This window comes from Lissotriton vulgaris, chromosome 2_1 (assembly GCF_964263255.1).
Source record: "Lissotriton vulgaris chromosome 2_1, aLisVul1.2, whole genome shotgun sequence".
NCBI lineage: Eukaryota > Metazoa > Chordata > Amphibia > Caudata > Salamandridae > Lissotriton > Lissotriton vulgaris.
The window spans coordinates 2027477509-2027505238 of NC_141687.1; the positions used below are offsets into that span (position 1 = coordinate 2027477509).

The 27730-nt window shown below is 45.4% G+C and overlaps 1 protein-coding gene and 1 pseudogene across 1 annotated transcript in view; both read right to left on the reverse strand.

The window, feature by feature from the left end:
• The window catches only part of LOC147733678 (transient receptor potential cation channel subfamily M member 7-like), a 1990815-nt gene that overhangs the window by 1859973 nt on the left and 103112 nt on the right, over positions 1-27730 (reverse strand). Inside the window, exon 2 of the mRNA XM_086958252.1 lies at positions 12462-12541. Coding sequence (XP_086814378.1) covers positions 12462-12541 — 80 coding nt within the window. The remainder of the gene's footprint in view (positions 1-12461; positions 12542-27730) is intronic.
• Positions 1113-2822, reverse strand: LOC147733681 (deubiquitinating protein VCPIP1 pseudogene; annotated as a pseudogene).

The window sequence follows — 27730 nt, forward strand, 5'->3', positions numbered from 1 at the left end:
GCCCGTGTGACACTGAACCTAAGTTTCCACGCATTTGGCAACCACTGCTAGACTATCTCTACAAACTAGAACAAATACATTTCACGCCACCCTACCTTCGTGCCTTCCAACTATTCGAAGATGCTATGCTAGCCCAGGATACTGTGACCCCAACAGAAGTCCCTTCAACATGACAATGTGGGGAACCCGAGATCTACTGCTTAGCCCTTACGGAAGAGCATGATGGCCCGAACTGAAAATGACCCCTAATCCCCCATTTTCTTTTCCTGACGCTCTATCCTCTTACCTTCTCTTGGTTTCTTTCCTTGTTACTTGTTTATCTCCAAGGTCAATTATGCCTATACCTAATATAATTATAGAAATGTGATACACAGTGACAATACTGAATCTGTGTAAACTAATGAAGCCAGCTCTATGTACTAAAACCTGTTAAATGTTTCTACGCTGTGATTTAAGACTGCAAGCCTTTCATAAACCAATTTAAAAGAAACAACAACAACAAGCATTTACAATGCAATGGTCTCAGCATTATTAAAGGTAGAGCTATTAGCATTGCTCATGTCATTTTTTATTATTTTTTAAATCTTAAATAAATGGCACTGTCATTTACATTGCCAATAGCTTAATCGTTAAATAAATGGCATTGTCATTTACAATGCCAAAAGGTTAATCGCTCGCAAATGCATGACCTATTGCATTTACATCCACACAGAGCCCCACACACACAAAGCCACCCACACACACACACACATACATACCGCCACCCACACAGAGCCCCACACACACAGACCAATCATGTCCCTAAACCCATCCAAATAGGACTACGCACAGATGCAAAAGCATTCTTGGTACAGTTTGAAGAATGGATTGGATGAACAATAGTGAAAGCAATGTGCGCTGGGAGTGCAAGGTCAAGCTGTGAAACACGTTAAGTTCCTCGATCTAATGAGTACACAACATCACGTTTGCACTATTGATAAACGAGGTCACAACCTCAAATTAGGGGTTTCGCTTTCATGAAATAAAGTGGCCTTCTGGCAACACAGTAACAAATAGCATAATCAGGTTGCACAACAGGGCAAGTGAAGAACGTAAACACTTCGTTTACATATTCAAATAATGTCAGTCTTACCCATCAGTGTTGCAAGAAGGCATAACAAATACATCTCCATGTCAATCTATTCTTGAAGTTCCGTAGATATAGCATGTGTCGCTGCAACATCGTCATGCTTTACTGTGTGAGCAGAAGAGGGCTGGATAGGTTGTTCCCTTTTACCCTTAAGGATCTCGATTATGATCCTATCGCCATGCTGTAGAGGAACAGGCTCATTTTCCATGTCGTTCTTGGGAGGCAAAAGCTCTTTGGGTGGGAAACCATAGCGTATACACTGCGGATAGGAGGGAATATCGAATTCTTTTGTAATTCCTTCCTGTAACTCACAAAACGTGGTAGACTATTTAAGAGTAAGCAGAGCCTGTCGGCCATCATTAGTTGTCATTCTTATTTTCTTTTCTTTAGTAGCAGTTGGGGAGTAGAGAGCCTTCGTAGGAGTCACGGGACCAGAAGAGGATTCATCTCGCATCAAACTAGGAGAAGCTGACCAAGGTGGTGCTTTCTGCTCTTGCTTCAAAGAATCGGTTTTTCGTTTCTGCATCCGCGAAGCCTGTTCTGCAATATTTTGCAGAAATTTTATTTCAGTTTTGCTCATAGTCAATTCTTCTTTATGCAAAGTTTTTCCGTTTTGACCAGTGTGGATGATTTTTGTTGGAAGGGAACTCTCTGCCCCATGCCCTGGATCGGTGATGCAGGGAGCGTGAGCACCATCAATGTTGACAGGAGTGTAGTCATCTGGATTCTTTTTGGCAGTATGGTGCAGTATCGGATTAACTTTTTGAACCAGAATCTCACTCCCAAATTCGCCAGGAAAGTGTTTGGTCACCAACTTCATTCGTTCTTCCATTCCAGTCCAGTCCAAGTTGATGGGGAAGGCCTCTGGTATGTTGTCATACTCCTTCCCATCCCAATAGTGCTTGAACCCGCAGCCACACTTGCCTCCTGCGGACCTGGTGTTCGTTCTGTCCCCTTCCAGGAAGTATATCGAGGCATCGGCCCGGACACGGCGCACAGAGATGGCATGGCACCAGTTGCAGGCGGTCAGGTTACTCTGGCTGTAGTCCAGAACCAGCACGTCACTGTCCACATCGTAGGAGCAAACAATGTTGTTAAGAGGGAAGCTATAGTTCTTGTCGGACCTTAGTTGCCTGTGTGTACTCTTGGCCAGGTTGTAATGCTTCCCCCCAGGCGACAACCACTCGGGAGCCACGTGCAGCTCTGACAGGGCTCCACAAATGAGGCATCGGTGCAGTCTGCTCTCCTGCCTTCTTGGAGGCCGTGGTCACATCTTCGGGCTGGGCTCCGATCAGGCCAGTGCGGTGGTAAAAGTAATGGTGCACGTCGGACACCAGGCTGGGGTGGACGCCGAACTTGTTCATGAACACCTCTTCCATGGTAGCCACCAGCTGCAAGAGATACTTATCTTGCAGGCCCTGGTCGCCACCGATGACGCAGCTGCAGTCATCCTCCAGGTGGATGTAGTTGCTGATCAGCTCCTGCGGCATCCCCCTGCCTTGGGTAGGAGCTTGGCAGGAAGACGGAGCAATGCTGTGCCGGTGACCCCCACCAGCGGGATGTAGTGGTTGCGACCAGAGCTGCTCCATGAAATACAGATTGGCTTGTTCAGCTGCCCGTCCTTGTCCCTGCACTGCTCGAGGGGCACCAAGCCGGGCAGGAAGGTGGCAGAGTAGTCCCTGGGGCTGTGCATGCCGCTGGCCCATGTCGCGCGGGGGCTTTGCCTTGCCGGTGGCCTTATCCATGCCAGAGGGCGCCAGGATCGGAGATAGGATCTTGCAGTGGTAGTTGCTCAGGCCCAGTACTTTTACAGGTTCATTGCTGTTGTTGCTCCCGCCGCTGCCTCGAGATCAGGCGGCACTGCTAACACCCAGGAGCAGGTTGCAGAGAAGGTTGTGCAGTATCACGTCTGGATCAGTGACATCTTCAACTCCGCTAAGCTGCCTCTGCTCATGCCGGTGACCGCACTCAGTGCACTCTATGCTTGCTGAGCCTTGGGCAGCCGGGAAGAAGAGCCACGCCTGGCATTTGGGATCTGGGCAACTGCACGAAAAGATGCGCCGGTCTTTCCTCTTGGGTACCGGCTGGGCCATGCCTACTGACACCCCAAGTGGGGCACCCTCACCAGCTCATCGCCCTCTGGAAGGCCTTTGTTTTGATTCTCTGTCCGACCAACACGGAAATGCCTCTTTGCCATTTCATGCCTAGTATAGCCGTTGACAGACGTAACGGCCTTTCCCATCCCACCCGCCGGCTCGCAATGCGCAGGCACGTTAAGCGTGGCACTCTTTTGGGACATGTAGTTCTATTTTGCCATCTTATTCCGCTTCTGGGTTTAGCCGGTGTTTGCTGTGGACTGCAAGAACCAGCATGCAGCTGTGTCGAGAGTGTTAACCTCACAATGCACGCTCGGACCCAAGGCACTAGCAACTGACGAATTGTCAACCAGAAAAGCGACCTGCGAGAATGTAGGCAGAGACATAGTTAAAGGACAATGGGGGCACGGTCACAAAATAGCCTATTAAAATAGCCGCCATAATAGAACGATTTAATTTTCCTTTGAAGTGGCAAGAGTACCTTTTAACACCCAAACATGATCGCATCTTAACTATTTGCTTTAATAAATTGGATAAATGAGTGTATCTGAACAATAAAATCAGCCAGTTCGTTTTCTAATAATTCAACAACACCACCCAAAAAAAAATGGCGGCCGCAAACGGCCGAAAATTTTGGAATCGGAGGCGTGTTTTGGCGTTCTGAGTGACTGATGACGTCACAGTCGAAAGAACGCAAAAAAAACACGCCCCCGCATCCGAAAGAGACGGGGCTTGTCAGGAGTGACGCCCCTCTCCTCCAATGGCTGGCCTCCGTTTAGGAAGCCAGCCAATGGAGGAGAGAGGCGGGTTCAAGCCCCCATACTCAAAATCATTAAATCTCCACCCGGAGACTGTCCTCGACCTAAAAAATTAAAGGGCCAAGTCCAACAACAATGGAATGAGTGACCCATGTAAAAGGACAGAATATGCAAGCACCAGAGGGGAAAAGTGCCCTAGGTATCAAAGACAGAAAGAATAAGTAAGCTCCAGAAAGAGGGAGGGGGTGAGGAAGAACCAGACAGGAAGAATGTACGGAGGCTGGGGGGGAAGGATTTGTAGGGCTAAGGATGACCAGAGGGGGGCAGGTCCAGGGCGGACCAAAGGGCAGGGCCAGGGAGGAGGAGCAGAGCGTGCAAGCCCCAGACAGGAGCTGAATATGTGCGCACATATCAGAGTCATTAAGTGTCAGCAAAAGGTAGGGCTAGCTAGAAAGAGCCCCAGGTAACGGCAGAGAAGCGCCACAGAGGGGTGGAGTGTAAGAAAGAGGAAAGCAAAGCAAATAAGCATCAGAGAGAGACTATTTGTGCACATTTGCTCTAGTAAACCGGTATGCATGACATATACATCATTGTTACATAAACAGAGATAGCAAGAGAATGTGGTTATGAAGGAGACGGTGCGCATGCATACTATCACGTGGGACAATACAGACTGCTTCAGTAAGAAAAGAATGCTTCAGTAAGAAAAGAATGCCATACAGACAGTGCAGAGATGAAGAATCTAAAAGGAATATTAAGTATACACAAGTTCGGAAAGAAGAAAATGGATGGACCAACAGAGAAAGCTCATTAAATGGCACAATCCAAACCCTGTGTGCAGGTAAGAGAGGGAAAGAAAACATAGTGAGACAGAGAGTAATCTTATTTCATAAAAAGCAAAGGAGGAAAGATTCAAAGACCGTGAAAACAAAGAGTGCCAAGCTGTGAAACAGAGTATGCTCATGGGCATGTATGCATGTCAGTGAGAGAAACAAAAAATGTCCGAGATAGAACACCATTTTGAATGCAGTCTAGCAAGGGGCATTTAAGTACAACATGTTTTGCCTAAAATAAAATCAGAAACTAATCATTTATGGATCTAGTAACTATGTTCAATATTTTGCTGCATACCTGACCTGCCCCAACAGTGGTACCTCGTTTTTTATTTACATTGATTCAAATTGATACATTATAAGGATGTTGTCAAGTAGTTACTACATGCATCTTCTGTTAGACATTCTCCACCTTATTCAGTCATTTTTTGTTTGTTTCTCTGTTACAAAGTTAAATACATTTGAAACAAAAAAAACTGAAAGCAATGATTCAAACGAAACGTCACGCAGTGGTGACTTGTTGGCCCAAAACAGTTTAAAATAAAACAAAGCACCAGGTCTAACAACAGTAAAAAATAAAACCGATCTTAAATGGGCCACACAGTGTAGAGAAGAAAACAAGTTACTTATCTGTAACTTTGGTTCTCCGGTAATGGGAACTTTCATAGATTCCCATGCTTGATTCATTCCCCGTCGTCGAGCTGGGAGTCCCCGATATACATAAAATAGCAATTAAAACCATAACAAAAACAAACTAGGCCTAGGCCCAGTCTAGTTTTGTAACATATCCACCTCTTTTTGTAAAAGAGACCAAATAAAATGAACCACCAATCAGATTAGCCTCACCCTCTAGAACCTTCCTGAGTGAACCCCAGACCCTCAGATTTTCGTAGCCATTGTGTAATCATATAACTGAAGATGCTGAAGGCTGAGCTTTCCCTGGCGAAATCTATGAAAGTTACCAATGCTGGAGAAACAAAGTTACAGGCAATTAACTTGTTTTCTTACTCCAGTATTGGAACTTTCATAGATTCCCATGCTTGAATCAGAGTAGCTAGCAATTATGAGCACATTTTTGGTACGTTGATTCCTTATATATCCATTACTAACAATTAGAACCAAAAGTCAATGGTCACTGCACATTTTTTTAAGTTACTTTGCTATTTTGTTCTTTTGCCTTATGTTTATGAATATGTTTAAAGAACATAAACAGAAAGACGGAAGGAGGGTTGAAAGGGAAAGCTCACCACTTCATGAAAGAGGTTCCTCAGGACTGCCTGGCCCACTGCTGTGTCACTCTGCGTTGACGAATCCAGGCAGTAATGTCTTGTAAATGTATGAGTACTTCTCCAGGTTGCTGCCCTGCAGATCTCCCAGATAGGAACTCCTGTAAAGAGGGCTGTCGAAGAAGAAATCGCCCTCGTGGAATGAGCATGCACCCGACCTTCAAGGGGGTTGCCCGCTGCTCGGTGACAGTACTGGATAGAGCTGGTAATCCAACGAGCAATCCCCTGCTTGGAAAGGGGAAAACCCTTACGAGGGGCACTGAAAGGCACAAAGAGTGGAGGTGAGTTCCTGAAGTCCTTAGTATGTTGAAGATAGAATTTCAAGCACCTCTGAATGTCCAGTGAGTGTAGTGCTGTCTCTGCCGGAGTAATATGTGGAGGGAATTTTTTTTTTAATATGACCGGCTCATTCAAATGAAAGTTTGAAGGCACTTTCGTTATGAACTTTGGGATGGTACAGAGTATCACTGCCCCCTTTTTAAATCGTAGAAAAGGCTCCTGAATGGTGAGTGCCTGTAGTTCACCTACGCTCCTAGCCAAAGTCAAGGCCAGCAAAAGAGCAACATCCCAGGAGAGAAATTTCAGATCCGCCCGATGAATAGGTTCGAAGGGATGCTTCACGAGCTGGGTGAGAACCAAATTAAGCTGCCAAAGCGGCTTGACTGGAGGGAATACTCTAAAAAGGCCCTTGAGAAACTGCTTAACTATCCTTGCCGACCAGAGGGAAGGAACCGAAGATGTGCGTCTGAAGCGAGCGATGGCGGCCAGATGAACTTTGATGGATGAGTGAGCCAGCCCTGCTTTCGCCAACAAAAGGGTGTAAGGAAGAACTTCATGAAGTGAGCAAGAAAGAGGATGAATGCCCTCCTGCTGGCACCAATGGCAGAAATGGTTCCACCTTGGCCAGTTGGTTTTGTTGCTACTTGGAGCTCGTGCCTGAGAAAGTAAGTCTCTACATTCTGCCGAAAGGGTCAAACCGAGAAATTCTCAGTGCTCAGGAGCCATGCCAATAACTGCAGGGATATAGGATCCGGGTGCCAAATTTGGCCCTGGGACATTGTCAGCAACAAAGGAATCGGCCGCAAAGGAAGAGGGTGCTCCATGGAGAGGAGATGCAGCTCTGTGAACCAAAATTGGCGGGGCCACGCAGGAGCTATTAACATCATCTTGCAAGGCTCCGCCTTGAGCTTCCTGAGAAGTGTGGGGATCAGAGTTATGGGGGGAAAAGAGTAGACTAAGGCACCTGACCAGGCCATCGAAAGTGCATTCCCCAACAATGCCGGATGGTGAAGCCTGCTTGCATAGAATTGTCATTTCTTGTTCTCCGGCGTGGCAAAGAGGACTATGGACAGTCTGCCCCATAGACGAAACACCTGTTCCAGAGTGGACTAGTCCAGTTCCCTTTCGTAACTGATAAACTTCAGTCTTTTCAGCGTGTCCGCTGTTTCGTTGACAACAGCCGGAAGATGTGGGACTTAGCGGATGATTGTGCCACTATGAGAGATGGAATGGATGAATGAGCCCCCTTTCCCAATGTAATCATGCTCTTCTATAGTGGTACCCTGTACAGTTATATTGCTCCAAGTTGTTGTAGAGATTAGTTACGCTGTGATAAGCGACACGCCGGTGGGGGAGGGATGATTGTGGGAGCGAACGGGAGAGTAAGTAGTTTATTTCACACTATATAGCTCTACAGCACTTATATACCTATGTAACAGACGGATTTCTTTCTATTATTTTGAGATATAGAGGCTATGTAAGTGCTGATTGGCAGTGGATTAAATTTATCCTGGCCTTCCCACTGACTGTACTGTTATAAGCTGTCTGCTTTTATCATATTTTGCGTTAATACTGAAGAGCCTGTCTGAATGCAATTAACTACTAAGTTTTTTGTTGGTTGAAAATCAATAAACAGATTTAAAAAAAAAAAAAAATGCTGGAAGATGCTCTGCTTTTAGTGATATGCTATGCCAGATCGCCCATTCCCAGATTGTCTTAGCTTCTCTTGACAGAAGACAAGACCTGGTACCCCCCCTCTTTGTTTATGTAATGCATGGCCATCGTATTGTCCATTCGTACCAGGACTGCAGACTGCTCTATCCAAGGGAGGAAAGCCTGTAAAGCCTAGCCAATCGCTCTGAGCTCTAGAAAATTGATATGCAGAAGGCGATCTTGTGGTAGCCAAAGGCCGCTTATGTGAAGGTCTTGTAAGACCGCCTTCCAGCGAGACATAAGTGGTTATGATTTGAGGAGCTGGGACGAGCCTGAATGAGAGGCCCTCAGAAATGTTCTCTCTGCTCGTCCACCATGATGCGGCGTCCCTAATTAATTGACCTGGTAACGCAGATCTTGTCCTCGAAGGATCCCTCCACTTGTCGGCATCGCGAGTCTAGCTCCTCCTAAAGAGGGCACATCCGTAGCCTGCAGTGAGGAATCAAAGGAATGCAGGAGGAAATGAACCCTAGGAGGGACTTGTAGAGGCGAACTGAAAGTGACTGTCTTTTAGGAGTAGACGGACCATGGCTATCAGCTTTTCCTGCCTCTCCAAGGACGGAAACGTCTTGTTGAGGGACGTGTTCAGAATGGCCCCCAGGAACCGGTCTGTCCTGGAAAGACACATAGCCTACTTTACTTTTCTGTGTTGAGAGTAAGACCCAGATTGTCGGAAAGGTGTGTGCAGACTGAGTCTTCTGCCGCATGGATGGAAGGGGACTTAAGCAACCAGTCGTCCAGGTAAGGGAAAACCTGATGCTGTTGCTTTCGGAGAAAAGCTCCAAGGAGCAGATCGGATTCCAAATGGTAGGACCTTGAACTCAAAGTGGCTCTTGGCTACTGTGAAGCAAAGGAATTTCCTGGGGGCTGGATGGATGGGTATATGAAAGTATGCGTCTTCTAAAGCCAATGTGGCCATGTAGTCTGAGTTGAGGGGACGGAGGATGTCCTACAAGGACACCATTAGGAACGACTGTTTGATGAGATAGGAGTTGAGCTCCCTCAGATCTAGAATAGGGCGCCACTTTTCCAAGGTATTCCGAACTAGAAAGTACCGGGATTAGAAACCTTCTCCCCATTGCGAGCGAGGAACCAGCTCTGTTGCCCCTTTCAGGAGCATTTGATGGACTTCTAGACGTAGAACACAAAGATGTTTTCACTTGGTGGCACAAGGGGCTCTGGGAGGTGGTGGCTGAACAAACTCTGGAGTATGACTGTATTGAATGATGTATAGAACCCAACGATTCGATGTCATTTGCGTCCAGTTGTGGATGTAATGCGAGATTCTGCCTCCTACTGGTGTTACGGGAGGAGAAGAAACAGTAGTAAGAGCCAGCAAGCCGCTATTGTCTCTTAGCGTCCTTGTTGTCCTCGGTTGTTGGATCTAGAGAAAGAATGATTGACCCTGCCACCTGTTATACAAGATTGAGAGGCTGAAGTATATGTAGAATAGCATTGTTGCTGGTATCTTCCTCTGTAGGTAGGAAGGCCTCTGTCTCTTGCTCCACGAAAGTGAACCATGCGGTATTGCAGAGTCCCCAAGCATTTAGCAGTTTCCGTGTCTTTTTTAATGTCTTGAAGCGCATCATCAATGACTTCCCAAAGAGCGCCACCCCATACAAGGGAAGATCCAAGATTTTGTTTTGGACCCCCGGAAAAAAACATTTAGCTCAAAGCCAGCCCAGGCAACGGACAGCAGCTCCCACTAGAGAGTGGAACGCAATCGTTGCAATGTCTACTGCACCGTCAATTACCTCTGAAGAGGTTCTCTCTCCCTCCTGGAGAATCTTTTTCGCCTCCACTTTAGCCTCTTCCAGTAATTGATCCAAATAGGGGGAAGGTCACACCACATCTGGCGATCGTAGAGACCAAGTACTGCTAAGGCATTCGCCACCTTGACCATCAGGCTGGACATAGAGGAAAACCTCTTGCTGGCGTTATCCAGGCGGCAGCCCTCTTTGTCTGGAGCGGTCGAGAGGGGAGCTGAAGGATTTTTGGACTTTCTTTGAGCCGCCAGGGAGATGACAGAGTCCAGTTTAAGCTGACTGACCAGGCAAGCCGGACTATCCTTGGGGGGTTTGTTTCTTTTCAAGGCGAGGCAGCACTGGAAGCAGCGTGGCTGGATTTTTCATCACCTTTAAGCCCTCGTCCCAGACATGACCAACAATAGGAATAGTCCAAACTGATTTTTTTGTAAGGCTCTTTGAAGTCGTAAAGGAAACATTCGGACTGCACCATGGGAAGCTCGAACCTCTTAGCAGCTCTTTCCATCAAATTGTGGAAACCCCCAATGTCTCCAGGGGGGGGAATTCCACTGGAGTTGGTGAAGGCGAAGCTGGATTAGGAATGATATAGTCATTCCACTCTGTCAGGATCTGAAAGAGCGACATTGCCCTGGTCCTCATCAGATGGATCATCCTGAATGAGAGGGACTATTGGCGGTGTACCTGGAGCCACGGGCAGTGGTAGTGGCGGTGGCAATTGAGGGTCAGAAGTTAGCCCAGGTGGAACAGCTATAACTGGCACCCCAACCGAAGCCGGAGATTGTGTTGGGAATATCCTTCTATAGTCTGAAAGAATCAACTACAAGTCTGTTAGAAGGGAGGAAGGCATAGAGACCATCTGTTGGTGGTAGACCTCTGGATAATCATAGTGGGAGGATCACATTGCTGCACCTCAACGTATTCTTCCTCAGAGTCTGTGTCCTGGCACTTAACGTGCAACTGAGAGGGGCTATGAGCATACCCATATGGCCCGTCATCATCATCATCAGATCCCTCCTCTTCAAGGAGAAGTGCAGGTGGTAAAGGTGTCACCCTTCTTGGAGAAGTCATCTCAGGTGTAATTTAGTGTTTCCCGATTGTTATAACAATTTCTCTATTCGACGACGATGTAAGGGTCGTCGACGAAGACATGAAAGCCCTCAACGGTACCTTCGTCAAGATAGTCGTCACCACTGCAGCCGATGATGCAGTCGTTGTTGTAGACGTGGTCGCCGTAGTCACCACAGCCGTCGTCATCAGTGTCGACAAAGTAGTTGACACCATTGTCAACGACAGAGTTGTCACCACTGGCGTCGGTGCAGTCTACGCTGAACCATGCAGCGCTGGCGAAGATTAGGAAATCCCTGATGACAGACCCGTCGACAGATTCAGTATTGAAGGAGACGAGGACTTAGACATATCTTCCATACTTGTAGACATTAAGTTAAGAGTGCATGCTTGTGAGAACAACAAAGTTAGGATTTAAAACTTAACGTAGCGATTGGGCTTGTCTGTAAAAACAAGATTTTAATACTAGCCAAAGGAACCCTCCTTTTCAAACTTCAAAAATCATCAGATTGAGAAAAAAGCAAAGATCGGAACACATGACCTGTAGTTTGCGTGCCACTCCTGGGTGCCAGTTCATTTCTCACTTTGCTGTGTTCGGATTGAAATTTATGTACTGATCGTAACAAGAGGATGATTATGTGAAAAGCAGTAACCCACTTACATATCTACATAAAATACAAATCTGTGATCTGCAGGTTAAACGACGTGCTCTTCAGCAGGCACATTAACCCTCCATTTTATTTCATGAGTCAAAACTAAGAACACTCTGGAACTGCACTCACCACCAGTTACCTTTTATAATCCCATGAAAGATCTCTGCAGAACAGGAGTCTAACCCTGTAAGCCATATTATATGCAGCCACTGTGTGACCAATTAAGTATACTAAAACAGATTTACTGTCACATTTGTCATGTTCATTGCAAAGATTTTTTTTAAATAATTTGACTGCCAGGCTCATGACTCTACCCCTAATGACTTCACACCCTTTACTCCGTCACACCTGGACCCCCAGTGTATGGGTTCCCGGAGTAAATGTTACTATTATTGATGTGGTACAGGTTTCCACCGACCCAATAGGCAAGCTAAAAAAATAAACGTGACATTGGGGAAAATTCCTTGTGATGGGTGGAATTTTCTGGATATGGAACATATCAGACTTCTGGAAAACGATTGTGTCAACTCATATAGAGTGTTGCATGCCTAATGAGCCCCCTTTCTAATTCGAAAGTGAAAATATATATTTTAAAAAACGGTACAATACTTTTATATTGATCCTAAATATTACAGTGGAACTTCATAAACCGTATTTGCAGCTTCTTATACTTTGCCCACACCATATCAAAAATCGTACATCCCCCCTCCCCTAGGCTACTTATTTGTGAATAAACCCCAGACGGTGCAGTTTCCTAAAAGGCAGTTGATAGTTAAAACTCCTCCACTCGCCAGACTGTAGCAGTGGGCCATGAAATTACTGTAAGTGAAAATTTTACCGTGCATGTTTTAGCTAAGTGGTCACATTTTTTTTTATCACGTACCTGTGAGGATCCTTTGAGCTTGGAATAAGATATGTGCATTCTCGCTTGTTGAAAGTGTTTTCGATCCAGGATTTCTGGGACTAAAACAGAAAAGAAAAATGAGGAGTAAAAAAAAGATTCTTAAGCATTTAAATATATAAATGACCGCTGTGTTTCACGGACAGACTGACGTTCTTATTAAATCTAAACTAATTATAAACATTTTACTGGTGTTTGATGACAACGAGTAGTAGAATAACGCCTGCAAGAGTAAAAGTGGATCCGAGAGGAGATAAATTAATCTGGCAATTTTTGCAACTCAATATTTTCTTTTGCTTAAGACTGAGGCCATTTTATAGGGAAAAAATAATTACCTTTTGATGTAAATTCTATGTTCTCCCTGTGCCAATTACAGCTGCAGACCTGCTCTTGGAAGCTCTGAATGTGTGCCATGATCAGATAGAGAACACGAATACGTCAAAGTCGCGGAAGACTGTCTTGACAAAACAGATTCTTGGGTGGGACTGAAACTCAGAACTGCCTAGTCAAATGTAACGGACTGACATACAGGTCACAGATTACAGGAAAGCTGGTCAACTTTGCCATATGGTGAGCCTGCACTGTAACCAAATTCTCCGACCGTGTTCCTCTCTTTAATGAATCATGTAGTATGCATTCCAGTAGCGTTGTTTCTCCTTCATGTACCACATTACTCTTTGGTGAGATTAAAGTATTTCTCTTTTCTTAAAAAAACTGGACTAGACATTCACTTATTGTACCCATTGTTGGACTGTTTGGATTCTGAATCTCTAACCCCACATTCCCTAACTGAGATTCTTTGGAGTGCTCACCCCGACTAACCTGTGAGTCCATTATGTTACGGGGTCCTTGGCTCAGTTTGCAATGCCGTAATAGGACGAAACCCAAGACATCAGTAGTAAACGACATGAACCCCCCAAGTACTTGACGTCCAGTAGCCCTGGTCTGGCCAATGGCAGCCTCTTTGTCCCCCAAAACAGATTTCAAAATGCGTAAATGAACATTTCAATCTATACCAGGTAGAAGTATTAGCCAAATAGGGCTACTCATACAATTTTACAAAGACTACCATGGAGGAGGTTTGTAAGTTCCCAAAAGTCAGAAACCTACTTTAAATAAAAGACGACACCTACCATTGCATTGGCAAACACTGTTTTTAAGGTCATGCTATATAAAGTGGGCCCTCAATGCTACATAGGCACATTCTCAGACTTGGAAGTCTTTCACTCGCATAAGTTTCCTAAAGAGTGAAGTCCCAAGGACAGTACTGAATGTGATGATATATTAACACTAAAATGTATCATTTAAAACATATGTGCTCAGGAATTTCACATTCCGAGGCTTGATTAAAAGAATTGCTTTGGAATAGGTCACTCACATTATTAGTCTCTTGCGGATTGAAAATGCAGCGGTAAGCATACTGTAAAAACACATTTATTTGCTTTATTTACATTACTGTCAAAACAAAAGTTGCTGGAACAAATGGACAAATCAGCAACAAAAAATACTGGAAGATGTACGAAAAACTGCACGGGTGAGTATGCAACTAATTTGCTACCAACACGTACAGTACTAAAATGTCCTGAAAATAAAAATAGTGCATCTCTCAATAGCATAAAGATATTTCCATTAATATGAAAGATAATTTATAGCACACAAACATTCACAGTTTCAGTATTATATATTATAGTTAACCCAAATGTCTGAATGTGCAATACAGTTCAATAAAAACGGCTACTAACACTCTTGACAACTTGTTGGTTTCATGCACGAGTTATCTTTCTCAGGTCAAAACAAAAACTTGAATCAAGTTCAAAATGCAAGTGAACAAAGTGATTCTTGTTTATTTTAGTCAAGCACGATGCAATTTGAAACATCTCCACAACAGATATGGAATACAATTACATAGTGAGAACATATCTAGTTAAAATGTGCTTTTAAAAAGCATCTCAGCATTAATTGCCAAAAAAGCTTTTTATTAAATTGCCATTTCACTTACTGGCTAATGAAAACTTGCATTCTATTAGAGTATACGTTAGTTCCCATCAGTTGCTCTTAGCAAGCAGTATAAGAAAAACTAATGTCCTGAAATTAGCCAAACAAAACAGGTTTATAAAGACGACTATAGCAAAGACTTGATATCTACGTTAAATTACACGTGCTGCTTTTGCCTGAAAACTTAAGTTTTTTAAATTTTCTTACGTCTTTTCACCTGTCACTCCGATCTACTCGGTTAATATGAAACCATAGTGACACGCTACTTCCTGCATTTCATCAGCTATCAACACCGGATGTCTTAGTGTATTTTTCGAAAGCGAGCGAAATGACACCAAAGAGAAAGATAAAATAAAACCAAGTTGGAGGGGCTGAACACGTGCGACTGCTAAAAGAAAAGCTGCAATGCAGTAAAGGGCTTCATTTTCACATAACGAGGTGTGGAACTACAACCATCGAAAGGTAAAACCAACAGAACAATGTGGAATTTAAATCTTTTGAAGTACTAAAGATGTAAAGTTCCCTATTATTATCCGTTGCATTTGTCTGAATATAAACGATTAAATTGTCCAAAAAGCCAATTATCGGCGCAAAGCAGACATCACACGCATTACTCCGGACAAAAGCAAACAGAAATGATTTTATTTTGCAAACTTGGCGATACATTACAAGCTATAAACCACACAGATTAAAGCATTTCTGGTCGATATTTATGAAAGCTATATTCGAAAAATGTCTCTTGTCCATTCTATGTATTTATCTTTAGTTTAAAACTGTTCACAGTACTAACAAAAAAAACTGCAAGCAAACAAGAGAAGCATTTCTAAATGTACGTCTTCTACACTTCCTGCCGAAGAAGAAAACGCATTCGAGATTGCAAACTTGTGGCACAAGTAGAAGAGTTTTTGGAATTTCCATTTGTTTCCATTGTGAATTGAACACAATGACAATAAGAAATACAATATTTAACATTTTTTAATCGTAATTTATATAAAATCAATAATTATAAAAGTGCGCCTAATCAGAACTCCCAACTCTTTCTAGCACATACAAAGAAAGCGTAGACAAAGATGATCTCTTTCTTCGGTCAAAAAATGAATGCACGAATGCCATGTTTATATCACCACAATGCATTCATATTTATTTTTATAACACGTGTTAACTTAAAATAATAATTTACTCTCAGCTCGGCTGCTATGCAAGGCATGCTTACAGTATTACAATCCATTTATATTCCTTTTCTCTGAATGCTCGTTTGTTAAGGATAAAATAATATTATAAGTTCCTATTGAACACTACAGTTTTTCTTGCAAAAAAAAAAAAACCAACAAACCGGATTCCACGATCAACCAACTTGAAAACTAAACGTTCAGATACTGTGCCAGAGTGTGACTAACTTTCCAAACAGAGAACTCAAAAAACATTGTAAAAAGAATTATTTTACATAGCGTAAAAATAGGATAACGGAAGCAGGTTTGTGTGTGAGAAAACCAACACAGACCTTAGTCCAAGCCTTCAGAAATGTTACGCATAATTTCAGCAATTCTCATTTTTTAACTAAATACACTGCTATTTCAAGTACATAAAATAAAACATTAACCATATAATCGGTAGTTATAGCAAATAATTTACAATACCTGATCAAGATACGAGGTAGTTCTGATTTTATCTTTCCTGTAAGCCATAGCAGACGACAACTAGTAAGTAAGCACGGTGAGTATTCACTCTGCTTCGATTAGAGGCTTTCACCACGGCAGGTTACAGCACGAGGAAGACACCAAAGTGAAGAGTGATATCATGCCTAAAAATTATCACTTAGCAAACAGCACATTAGCAATTACGTGGGCAACCATAGTTATTTACCTCATCAGACATCGAGCCTAACTTCAATTATTTTTGTAACGCTCTAATAACCAAGGTGTGATGAAATATAAAACGCACCTGAGACTTGCGATGGGTCATATTATTCAATTAAGTAAGTTCCTTAAAAGTTATCCTCACACAAATAATCTAAAAGAGGCGAAGAAAAATGGACTTGTCTATATAGCACATTTACAACCTCATTTACAGAGGCACTTATTTCATAAACATTTGGCAAAGCCAATAGGTCTGGTTTTGACTAAGGACCTTTTTGCTTTCCAATGCTGATTTTGTTTGTGAAAGCTTTTTATATCAAGGTATGCTTTGTATGAAAATAGCCAGTGTCTACAAGCCAAAATGTTTACTTTTTTTTGTTTAGTTTTTTAAGTAAAAGTACACACTGCACCAGTTGCCCACGGCAATACAAGGGACTAATTATTGTTCATAAATGCACATTGTGCAAGAGCATAAAGCGGTCACACACACTTGGGTAAACCAAAAGGTATGAAGATAGCTAAATCTGTGTCGTATGCTGTGGTGAGTGTAAATAAAATGTTACTGATGCTACATCAGACCAATGGATGAAGAGGGAGGAATGAAAACCTCTTTAAGTATGTATGTAATGGTGGTGGTGGGGACACAGCTTGAGAGCCTCACAAAGTGGGCGCACACGCTAGAGCTCCGGCGGCCCTGCCACAGAAAATATGTAATCTGATAGCTAAATGCATCTTCATCACATCACTGATGCGGTGACCGTTCTCCGCAGCCCCTCCTGTACTCCCGGGGGCTGTATGCACCATCGCTAAGCCTGCCGCACGGCTGGTGCTAGTCCGAAGGATGTGCAGCCACTCCCTCGTTTTTGAGGGTGCGGAGATGCAAGAGGGGGCTGTCCCCATACAAACTGGTGGGGACAGCCAGGCTCTGTCCAGGCAAATGGGCATCTCGACACTCAAACTGAGTTGATCGTGGTGGCTACCTGGTGGAGTGAAGCGGGGGACCGCCTGGGGCAGCCAACCTGGGCCTAACCGCGTCAGCGGCGGGTTAGCCGTGAGTGCGCCCCGGTTACGGAACACCGCGCTAGCAGGGAGCAGAGTCTGGAACGCCATAGTGACCCTATCTTCCCCTTCCTGCCAAATCCCAGACTAAACAACTGTGGTGCAACAGGCGCATGGGCCCGACTTGCTTTTCCTGTATTGAAGTGATTGCCGGAAACAGAGTTGGGAAAACGAGACACCAGGACAAGCGGACATTTGAATACCAAAAGCACATTGTCCCTAGAGGAAATATTTGAAGAATATTAATCATTTGTGATCATGTCACATACATGAATATTTAATTTAAATGACCACAGGGAATAAATGTAGACATACCTGAATATATCAAAACGGTATATTTTTATTCCACTTGGATTATCATCAACAAGTTAATGTCTGGCAACAAAAATACTACCAAAAAAGTCATACATAATTTAGCAGTAGTGTATAAAACACCTTTCGCATGAATTATGGATAATCAAAAAACCATATCAATGAGAATTAAACACAGCATATAGTCATGTTAACATCCAATATATTCGACAAATATGCGAAACGGTGCTGGGCGTCGACGTTTCGGTCCCCCGTTGAGCTAACAGATCCTTGGGACCATCTTCAGGACACACAAGTTGCACATATACATCTAATGTAATAAAAACAACAACAATAATACATATCACTCTGTCCCAAATGACAACAACAATGGTTTTCACATTTTTTAAATCTTTACAGTTGTGAGGTTGGTTCGGAGCAAACACCGGCTTTCCAACTAGACCCCGAGCCAGAGAGCATGAACCTTGAATCAATTGACCCCATTACACTCCCTGAGGTCCAGGCAGCCATTAATAGCATAGCCCCTGGAAAGGCTGCTGGCCCGGATGGGTTGCCTGGTGGCATAATTCTCCATGACCCCATTGTTTGGGTCAATTTTATTCTACACTTGATGAATCTCCTGTTACAGGGCCATTCAGTCCCAGATTCCTGGAAAGGAGCGGAAGTGGTCGCAATACACAAGAAGGGGGCGAGAGAGGATCCTGCCAACTACAGACCAATAAGTTTAATTGATGTGATCCAAAAGGTGGTTGGCAAGGTGCTGATCTCCAGAATGGTGGCTTGGTTAGAGAAGGGAGACATATTAACGCACCTACAAGCAGGATTTAGGCAGAAAATAGGCACAATGGATCAAGTATTCAGATTTACAGCTACATATTGGAAGACTGTGTCCATTGGTAAGGGGTCGTTGTATCTGGCCTTTATTGACCTCAAAACTGCTTTCGACCTTGTCCCGCGTGCCAAATTGTGGCAGGTGCTGCAGGACATGGGCCTACCGCGATATCTCCTTGAGTTAATCAAAAGATTGCACGATGGCACCTATGCGAGAATCAGATGGGGGAGTGCAGGACAATTGACTGAGAGAATACCATTACAGAGGGGGGTCCGCCAGGGATGTATGATGGCTCCCACTCTATTCTCCCTCTTTATAAATTGAGTGGCAGACCATTTGAGGGAGAACCCAGTGGATGCCCCCACCCTGGGGGGTGAAAAGATACCGACCCTCCTCTTTGCAGATGACACCCTCTTAATGTCCAAAACCCCCTCTGGTCTCCAGAAACTTTTAAATCGGTTCAGTGCCTTCTGTGAGGAACGTGAGCTCACAATTAACACCACCAAAACAAAACTGATGGTGCTGTCTACCCGCAGGAAAGTCAGGAGGATTAATGTTTCCCTCAATGGCATTTTACTAGAGGAAGTGGATGTCTTTGACTACTTGGGAGTCAGGATAAATCGTAAAATGAAGTGGGACTCCCACGTAGCCAAAATGCTTTTAAGCCTCAAAAGAGTGGCGGGAGCTATTTCTAGAGATCATCGTGCGCCCTCTAGTAGACCCATTAGCCGTGCTCTAGCAGTCTACGATGGTAAGGCTTTGGCTGCTGCAACCTATTGGTCAGAACTGTGGGGTTTCTACAGAGTCCCAGATCTAGTTAGAGCAGAAAATAAGTTTCTGAGAGAGCTAGTGGGTCTCCCTATTTCCACTCCCTTAAAACCATTACTCCACGATATGGGCCACCGCTCTTTTAAAGACATAGTTGGCCTTCGGCCTCTACTTTACTGGGTACGCCTTAGAAGGACGCCGGAGCTTGCCAATTATGCTGCTGTCCTTGATGATATCATCACCCTGAACTCTCCAATGAAGATTGGCTGGCTGAAAAAATTGAGGGACCTGGTGATCAATTTGGGGCTAAGTGAAGAGTGGGTCTCACAGTCACCACCCTAGAAAGAAACCATTAGGAAACTTTACTGGGAGTGGATCCAAGCAAGCAAGAGACTTGAAAAATCGAAAGGGGGGCCTTTTAACCGATCAGTCCTTGGACCACAAGCCAGAGAGGAAGCTAGAACCCTTTCTTGATTTCATTGGAAACCCGAGAGACAAAACTTTGTTTTTGAAATGGAGGTATGGAACCCTACCCCTGAATGCCTTTACTAGAAGCTGGAGAGACTTCTCTCACCATCAAGCTACCTGCCTGGGGTGTGCTTATCCTATTGAGTCCCTAGCTCCTTTTTTGTTTGCCTGCAGAGTGTACAGGGGACCCAGGAGAAGATGGTGAAGACCAGTTTGTAGAGAACTTGGAACAAGGCAATATTCAGTTGCTCTCCGCATTCTAACATCAGATACCACATCCATAATGGTAATCTGCGGAGTTGCAAAATTCCTGGGGAAAGCATGGCAAATACGAACAAAGCTTACTCAACTGTGAGAGGGGTAGGACACCAAGCGGTATAATTGTGTTATTATATCAACTAGCACTTTATTATTTAACACTTTCTAGCCCTGGAACAAACCAAACTGGACCCGTTTTTATCACTGATGTGTATTTTAACTCTTTTTTTAACTTGTTTCTTCACTTTGTACTTCGAAATGTGATTTTTATCTAATTTTACCTTTCTTGATGAAATTGTATTTACTTTTATGATACCTTGTTATCGAATAAAGTATTACAACAACATATCATCCCTGTGACTCAAAGAGGTATATATAGTCTGCTCAACACAAAGAAAACAAAGGTGCACAGATACAGCTAGTGTCAGCAAAACCTTATAAATATCATGTTGCCCATCTAACACCATAAACCACATGTGTGTAATAGTGTGAATTATAAAGAGAAATAAAGAAAAAAGCCTGTATCAGACCACCAGAGCCAAAAAACTAAACCACTTATAGAGGCACTCAATCACTTATTATATTCAAAGTATGTCTAAAAAGAAGAATCATTAGGTGCTAGAAATCTATGAAACACCTTCTGATAACCAATAAGTAGTCAATGGTACTTACATGTCTAATTAATCAGACATTGTAGAATTTGTGGGTCAACACAACCAACAGCAGAGTTAAGCTAAAAAATGCTCTAAAAGATGAGCCCCTACTAAGTAAGTCCAACCGATTATTTAAAAGAGTACAACACTACTAACGTGGGAGACAAGCTAGAAAGGGCATCTAAAAAGCAACATGTGCCCAACAATTAGCATCTAGCTACCGAACAAAAACCAATACCAATAGATGCACCCAAGTGATAAACAATACATTGTTACTCACGTCAAAACAAGCCACGGAATCGCCTGCAAAGTAACGTAACAAGTGTCACACAATTAGCAACAAAATGCCAGGTAAAGATGATCAATCCAGGACTAAAAACGAGAATGACAGGCACTGGTTGTACTTGCTCGTAGAGAAGGGAAGAACCAGCCACGCTTGGTCCAGGGACGCCCCACTGTCGAGTACGAGGGTGGCGTCCAACCAACAGAGTTTCAGTAATAGTCGCCTCTCCTCACCCGTCCTAAGCGCTACGAGGCCTCAGGGCAGAAGTGCGCTCTATAAAACAACATTACATTATATTACATACATTACATAAGGGTCCGAGGTGTGCCATCCAAAGCAGAGGGGGGCAGTGTCACCAGCTTTCTACAGGGAATGCTCCGGGAGATTTTGGGGGAAACAGACGACTTTGAAATTCGCATTGACAGGGCGCACAGGGTAGGTTTGGCACGCCGAGCACCTGCTCCCATACCTGATATTCTGGCCTTCCTACCTGACTTCCCCCAGAAAGAACGAATCCTGAGGGAGGCACGCCAGAAACAGCCTCTCCAACATCAAGGTTACCAGGTGGCATTGTACCAGGACCTCTCTGCCATCACCCTGCACACAAAAAAAACCTTCAAGGTAGTTACAACGTTCCTGCGCGACAAAGGGATCCCCGATTCCTGGGATCACCCCTTTCGGCTGATCTTTAAATGGAAAGGGGCTTTGCATCAGCTCCGATCTCTGCAGGACACGTGTGCCCTGCTGGGCATTGACCTCAACGAGGACTCACCGACGCAGAAGGCATTTTTACGACCCTCACAGGAGAAATCACTGCGACCCTCACGCGATGGTTGGCAGCGCGTGGGCCGCTGAGGTTCACCCAAGACCCATCTTAAACCAGTCCTTGGGGGGGGGGAGAAATCGGGGAGGGCGGAACCGGTGTGCGAAGAATAGGGAGGACTTACGCTGCGAATGGTTTGTGGTACGGAGCTGCCCATAGCTTTGCCCTGGCGCGCTCTACCTTCATTCATGTGTCACCCTGAGCGGTCAGGCTTGGCTCCCTTTCTGTGTCCCTCCTTATGACCCAAGTTTTAACTTTAAATGTGAAGGGGTTAAATAACCCCATCAAGAGAAGGGCTATCCTGAGCTACTTAGAGAATTCTGGGGCATCTATCTGTCTTTTGCAGGAGACCCACTTGCTACCAAAGGACTGGCACAGGATGAAGTCCAGGGCATTTCCACACCAATTTTATTCCTCTACTCAGGAGAAAAGGGGGGAAGGGGTGGTCATCCTTCTAGCGTGACACTTTCAAGGCAGAGTTGGGGACAAAGTTGTGGAGTCGAAAGGGAGACTATTGGCATACAGGCTCTGGGTGGGAGTCACCCCATTTGTAGTTGGTTCCATATATGCCCCGAATTCTGGACAGGAGCGATTTCTTATGGATTCGCTTTCAGAGATTTTCCGTTATCACGATAGGCAGATTCTGCTGGGGGGGGGGGGGGGGGGGGGGAGATCTTAATATAGTTATGGATCCAGAGAAAGACAGGTCTGGCCACAGACATGGGGCTACGGGTTCAATCTCTGATGCAGGGGCGGAGTGGCTCCGGGAGAGAGGTCTGGTAGCTATATGGAGGGAGGCACATCCCCACAGCACTCAATATTCTTTCTATTCCCACGTCCATCATACGTATGCTCGCCTGGATAATTTTCTAGGGTCTACCGAACTTAACGCCCTGGTCCAGTCGGTGGGCATCATACCGGCGGCACTGTCCGATCATGAGGCGGTGCAGATGACCGTAGACTTGCACCCTACAGTCCGAGAGAGGGGGAAGTGGCAGCTGCGGGAGTCTTTGTTACAGCGACCAGACACCTGCAGGCAGGTGCAGAAGTGCATAACGGACTACTTAGCATCCAACGACATCGCGGACACCCTATTATCGGCTCTTTGGGGCGCTCTCAAAGCGGTCGTATGGGGGAAACGGATCGCGATCTCCGCTGCCGACAATTGTGCGCGCAAGGAGAAGAGAGAGGAATTAGCAGCTGTGGTGCTGGAACTAGAGAGGGTGCATAGCCGGTCGCATGTGGCGCCGCCTCAAAGCAGCCAGAGCGCAATTGGCCAGTTTAGATCTAGACAGGGCAGAGTACACTGCTGTGTGGCTAAAACACTCCTTTTACATGGGGGGCGGGGGGGGGGAATAGGACGGGGAAGCTCCTTGCGAACAAACTTCGGGCGTGCACTGAACGCTCCAAGATCGCAGCTGTTTATACATCTGAGGGGGCTCGGGTCGAAAGCGATGATCAGATCGCTGATGCCTTCCGACGGTTTTACACCTCTTTATACAGCAGGGAACCCCACCATAGACGGCGCGAGGGATGATTAACTTAGTCAGGCTGCCACCACGGCTCTTAATGCGTCGGGGGCAGCAGACCTAGATACTCCCATCAGGGTGGAAGGTGGTGATTGGGGCGATATCCTGCCTCAAGCCATTAAAATCACCGGGCCCAGATGGCGTCTCTGCTGGTTTTTATAAGACCTTGTGCCAATCCTTAGCGCCGGTGTTGATGCGTTTATTCAACTCCTTCCAGGGCCCAGGGACGATTTCACCAGAGATGCTAGAAGCGGAGGTAGTTCTCACCAAACCCGGGTAAGATCCCACCCAATGCGCGGCGTACCGGCCGATCTCCCTCCTCAATCTCGATCTGAAATTGTTTACAGGTGTCCTAGCGGCCAGGTTGGGCCTACGCCTCCCGGGCATAATCGAGCCGGATCAATCGAGCTTCATCCCCAATCGACAAAGTAGCGATAACACCAAAAGGATCATGCACTTAATAGATAAAGCCCATTATTTGGATCTTGACGCTTTGTTGATCTCGGTTGATGCTGAGAAAGCATTTGACCGGGTAGATTGGGTTTATTTAGATAAGACGCTCGCACACTTTGGGATCAGGGGGCGTTTTCGCTCGTGGGTGGCAAGTTGTTATGATAAACCACAGGCAAGGATTAGGTTAAACGGGGTCTGTTCCAAGCCCTTTGACATTTGGAGGGGCACGAGGCAGGGGTGCCCTCTATCTAGAGCTTTATGTCGAGCACCTGGCGCAGCGGATTCGCGATAACCCCTGGATATCTGGTATCCCCTTCGGGGGAGAGCAGCACACAGTTAGTCTCAACGCAGACGACATTTTGGCGACTCTTGCGGCTCCCGGACACTCTGTTACAGCCTTTCTGGAGGAGCTCGCAGAATTTGGCAGGGCTTCGGGCTTTAAAGTTAATGTGGGGAAAACTATGCTTTTGCCCTTGGGCTCGGCGGGGGCTGGCCTGAAAGATGCTTCCCAAGATTTTAGGGGAGTGCAGAGGAAAAATGAACTCCCGTACCTAGGGATAGTGCTGACAAACAAATGCTACTCAGGCTCGCAACTACACTATCCTCACCTCACAAGTGACGGCCGCCCTTCGTCGTTGGAAAACATACTCCTTGTCGCTACTGGGTAGGGTGGCGGTGATAAAAATGTCTATCCTGCCCAAAATATTATATATTTTCCAGACCATATCTGTCATGCCCCTCTGCACTATATCCCCACGCTATAGTCCGAAATACAGCTGTTTATCTGGGCCGGTCGCAGACCGCGATTACGTCATGAATTGGCCTTTTCGGTCTCCTGCCGAGGGCGGCTTAGGAATCCCTAATCTTTTGAATTATTTTAAGGCGACTCAACTGCGCTACTTGGTGGAGTGGAGCAGACCAGAGACTGAAAAGAGATGGCTATTTCGGGATCGGGCCATGGCTCGTCTCCCCTTATGCAATGTGCCATTCCTGAAGCCGGACGATCGCCCCCCGTATATGCGCAGGTCTCCCCATCACTCGTTCGTGATGAGGGTGTGGGACTCGGTTGCGGTGAGGTGGGACCTCACCTCATTCCCCTCGCCCCTTACTCTCATTTTCGACAACCCCGATTCCCCCCAGGGCATGGAGGCACAGGCCTACCTACAATTGCACGCAACCACATGTCATTCAGCGGGTCACTTCTTTGACCTCCAAGGGTTTCTTTCCAACTCCGAGTTGTCAGATTGGTACGACATTAAAGACCTCAAACTGTTTCAATACTTCCAGATCCGGCACTGGCTGCTCCACCCGGATGTGCACCCTTTGGTTAACCATAAACTTACAGCTTCTCTAAACACTCAGACCGCAAAATGATTTCTGAAATGTACCCCATGTTACAGCCACTGACGGAGAAGTCTGCTGGCCAGCCCCGGTGGGAGGGGGAGCTGGGTCGGACTCTCTCGGTGAAGGAATGGCAGCAGATTTATTATAGAGCCCACCACACGGCACGGAATGTAGGGAGCAAGGAGATGGCGGTCAAAGTGGCCCTATACTGGCATTTAACACCCGTTAGACTTCATCAAATGAATCCAGATAGCAGCTCGGAATGATGGAGAGGCTGTGGGGTAATGGGAACACTGATACACATTCTATGGGAGTGTAGGGAAGTATAGGGGTTCTGGGTGGAGGTGCTGAAAGATGTTGATACCTATTTTGAAACAGAGGTTCCCCGGTTCCCTGCATACACCCTTCTAGGCTTGCCCAATGAGCTCACCTTCCCACTCAAGTCCACGCGAGGGAGGCCTGTTCACCATATCTTATCCCTTTGGGGTACTATGACTCGCCCCTCACACACTGGGTGGCTGCATAAGCTATGGTATATCATTGGTATGGAGCGCATACACGCCACCATCACACACTCGACCTCAGCATTCCACACGGTTTGGAAACAGCTCCTTTCTCTGCTGGCGCAGGAGTTCATTGAGGTGACTTGCCCCAGGTACTTGCGAGTACTCCGACTCACGGACGACCCATCCTCTGCGGATGCATCCAAAAAGGAGTAGTAATTCACTGTTCCTCTATGGCGCAGGGCACACCGGTTTCGGGGGGGATGGCTGGGAGGGGTGGTAGGTGTGTTGTTTTTACTATCATTGATTTGCATGGCCATGGGATTGTCACTGTACCTCTTCATCGGAGCCGGCTGGCTAGGTGGTCAATTCCATAAGCAGGGCCTTGCATTCTTATCTTCGATTCATTGAAAGCCAGTTCTGTGCAGAACACAGTTCACGTCTTGAGAGAGTACCTCGAAGTGGAGTGGAATGTGAAAAGAAAATCATTTCGTGAATTTAGCAGATCAAATATGAGAGACTTGTATCCCAGAGTCCCCAAACAATATAATAGCAGTGATTGTGGTGTGTACTTGCTGCAGTATGTGGAAAGTTTCTTCCACAGTCCCATCCCTTGCTTTGAGCCTCCTTTGCACTTGGAACATTGGTTTCCTCGACATGTTGTGAGAAGTAAACGAGAAGAAATTAGAAATCTGATTCTGCGAATACATCTACAACAGATTCGGGGAAACAAGCGGATAGATTTCGAGAATTGGTAGAGACTTTAATAAAGTTGCTTTACTACTGCTTTTAAGCGTCTGGACTGAGAAGCTTGCAGGAGTACTCACATTGGACAATGTTTCAAGGACTTGACTAATAATTCTAGCATTTAAAATATTTGACGCTTAGTGGAGAAATGGTAATTTTGTAATTATGTATTTTACAGTTTAATAAATATTTGTTATTTAACTTTGGAAAAAAAAAAAGGTTTCCTCTAGGGACAATGTGCTTTTGTTATTGAATATACCCAGTCCTAAGGGGATTATTGGGTGGCTCTTTTGATATCTGACATTTGAATACAGCAGCCCCTCCAGGCCCCCCGAAGTTCATCCGAGAACTGCCCTGCAGGGGGCAGCTGAGGCGCAGACAGACGCTCCCTCCTACCCAGAGAGGAAAAGTTTCTTTAACCAAAAATAGATGGGAAGACAGATGCTCAAGCCACCGGCTGGACGCCATGAATGAAGGAAAGGCTGGAGAAGCAGGACAACCGACTTACCCTGGCTAAGCAACACATCTCATAAGTGGACAATACTCTCACGGCCGTGGTTAAAAAACTAAAAACACTTGCTGCTTAACTTGAACAGGTGAGGAGAAAGAATGAGGACTTGCAGGTCTACTTGCGCAGGAGCAATGTGCAAATTATCGGAGTCCCGGAGTTCACCAAACTTGGGAAAATAGAATCCTTTGTGGAAATCCTGCTATTGGATCTGTTTGGGAGAGATAACCTATCCCCCATGTTTGTGATCGAGAGAGCAAGCACACCAAGCTCTGGGTCCTTGGCCAGTCCCTGGAGCTCCCCGAGACCAATCCTAGTCAAGCGACAAAATTACAGAGACACCATTCTAGCAATAGCCATGAGTACAGGGGACATCACGCACGGGGCTCCCATCTTAGCATTTCTTACATTCCTGTTGGAGTGATTTTTCCTATGTCCTGTCACATGATTAAAATGCAAAGCCCTCCCCTTCTGTAAAGACTGGTGCTACCACTTTGGACGGATACATTAAAATGGCAACAGGTGCTTTAAACAAAGAACTAGAAAATGCTGAACAACGCCAATCTGCCAATATTATTTTGGCCCCTGGTCCTTCACTACCTCCTGAGCCAACAACCCAGACCATAATTGATCCTACTTCTTCTGTCGCTGCTCTCTTGCAAGCCCCAAAAGCAGCATTCCATGTAGCTCCAACGCCTACTGACCATGGCCAAGATAGGAGTTTCCTATCCGCATCATTCCATAACAAAGCTCCACCAGCCAGGCAAAAAAGAAAGACTCTTAGGGGGGCAAGGAAAGGGTTATTACCACCAGATGCTCAGTTTGCTTTAAATAAGGTTATCAGCTCCGGTGCCACTAAT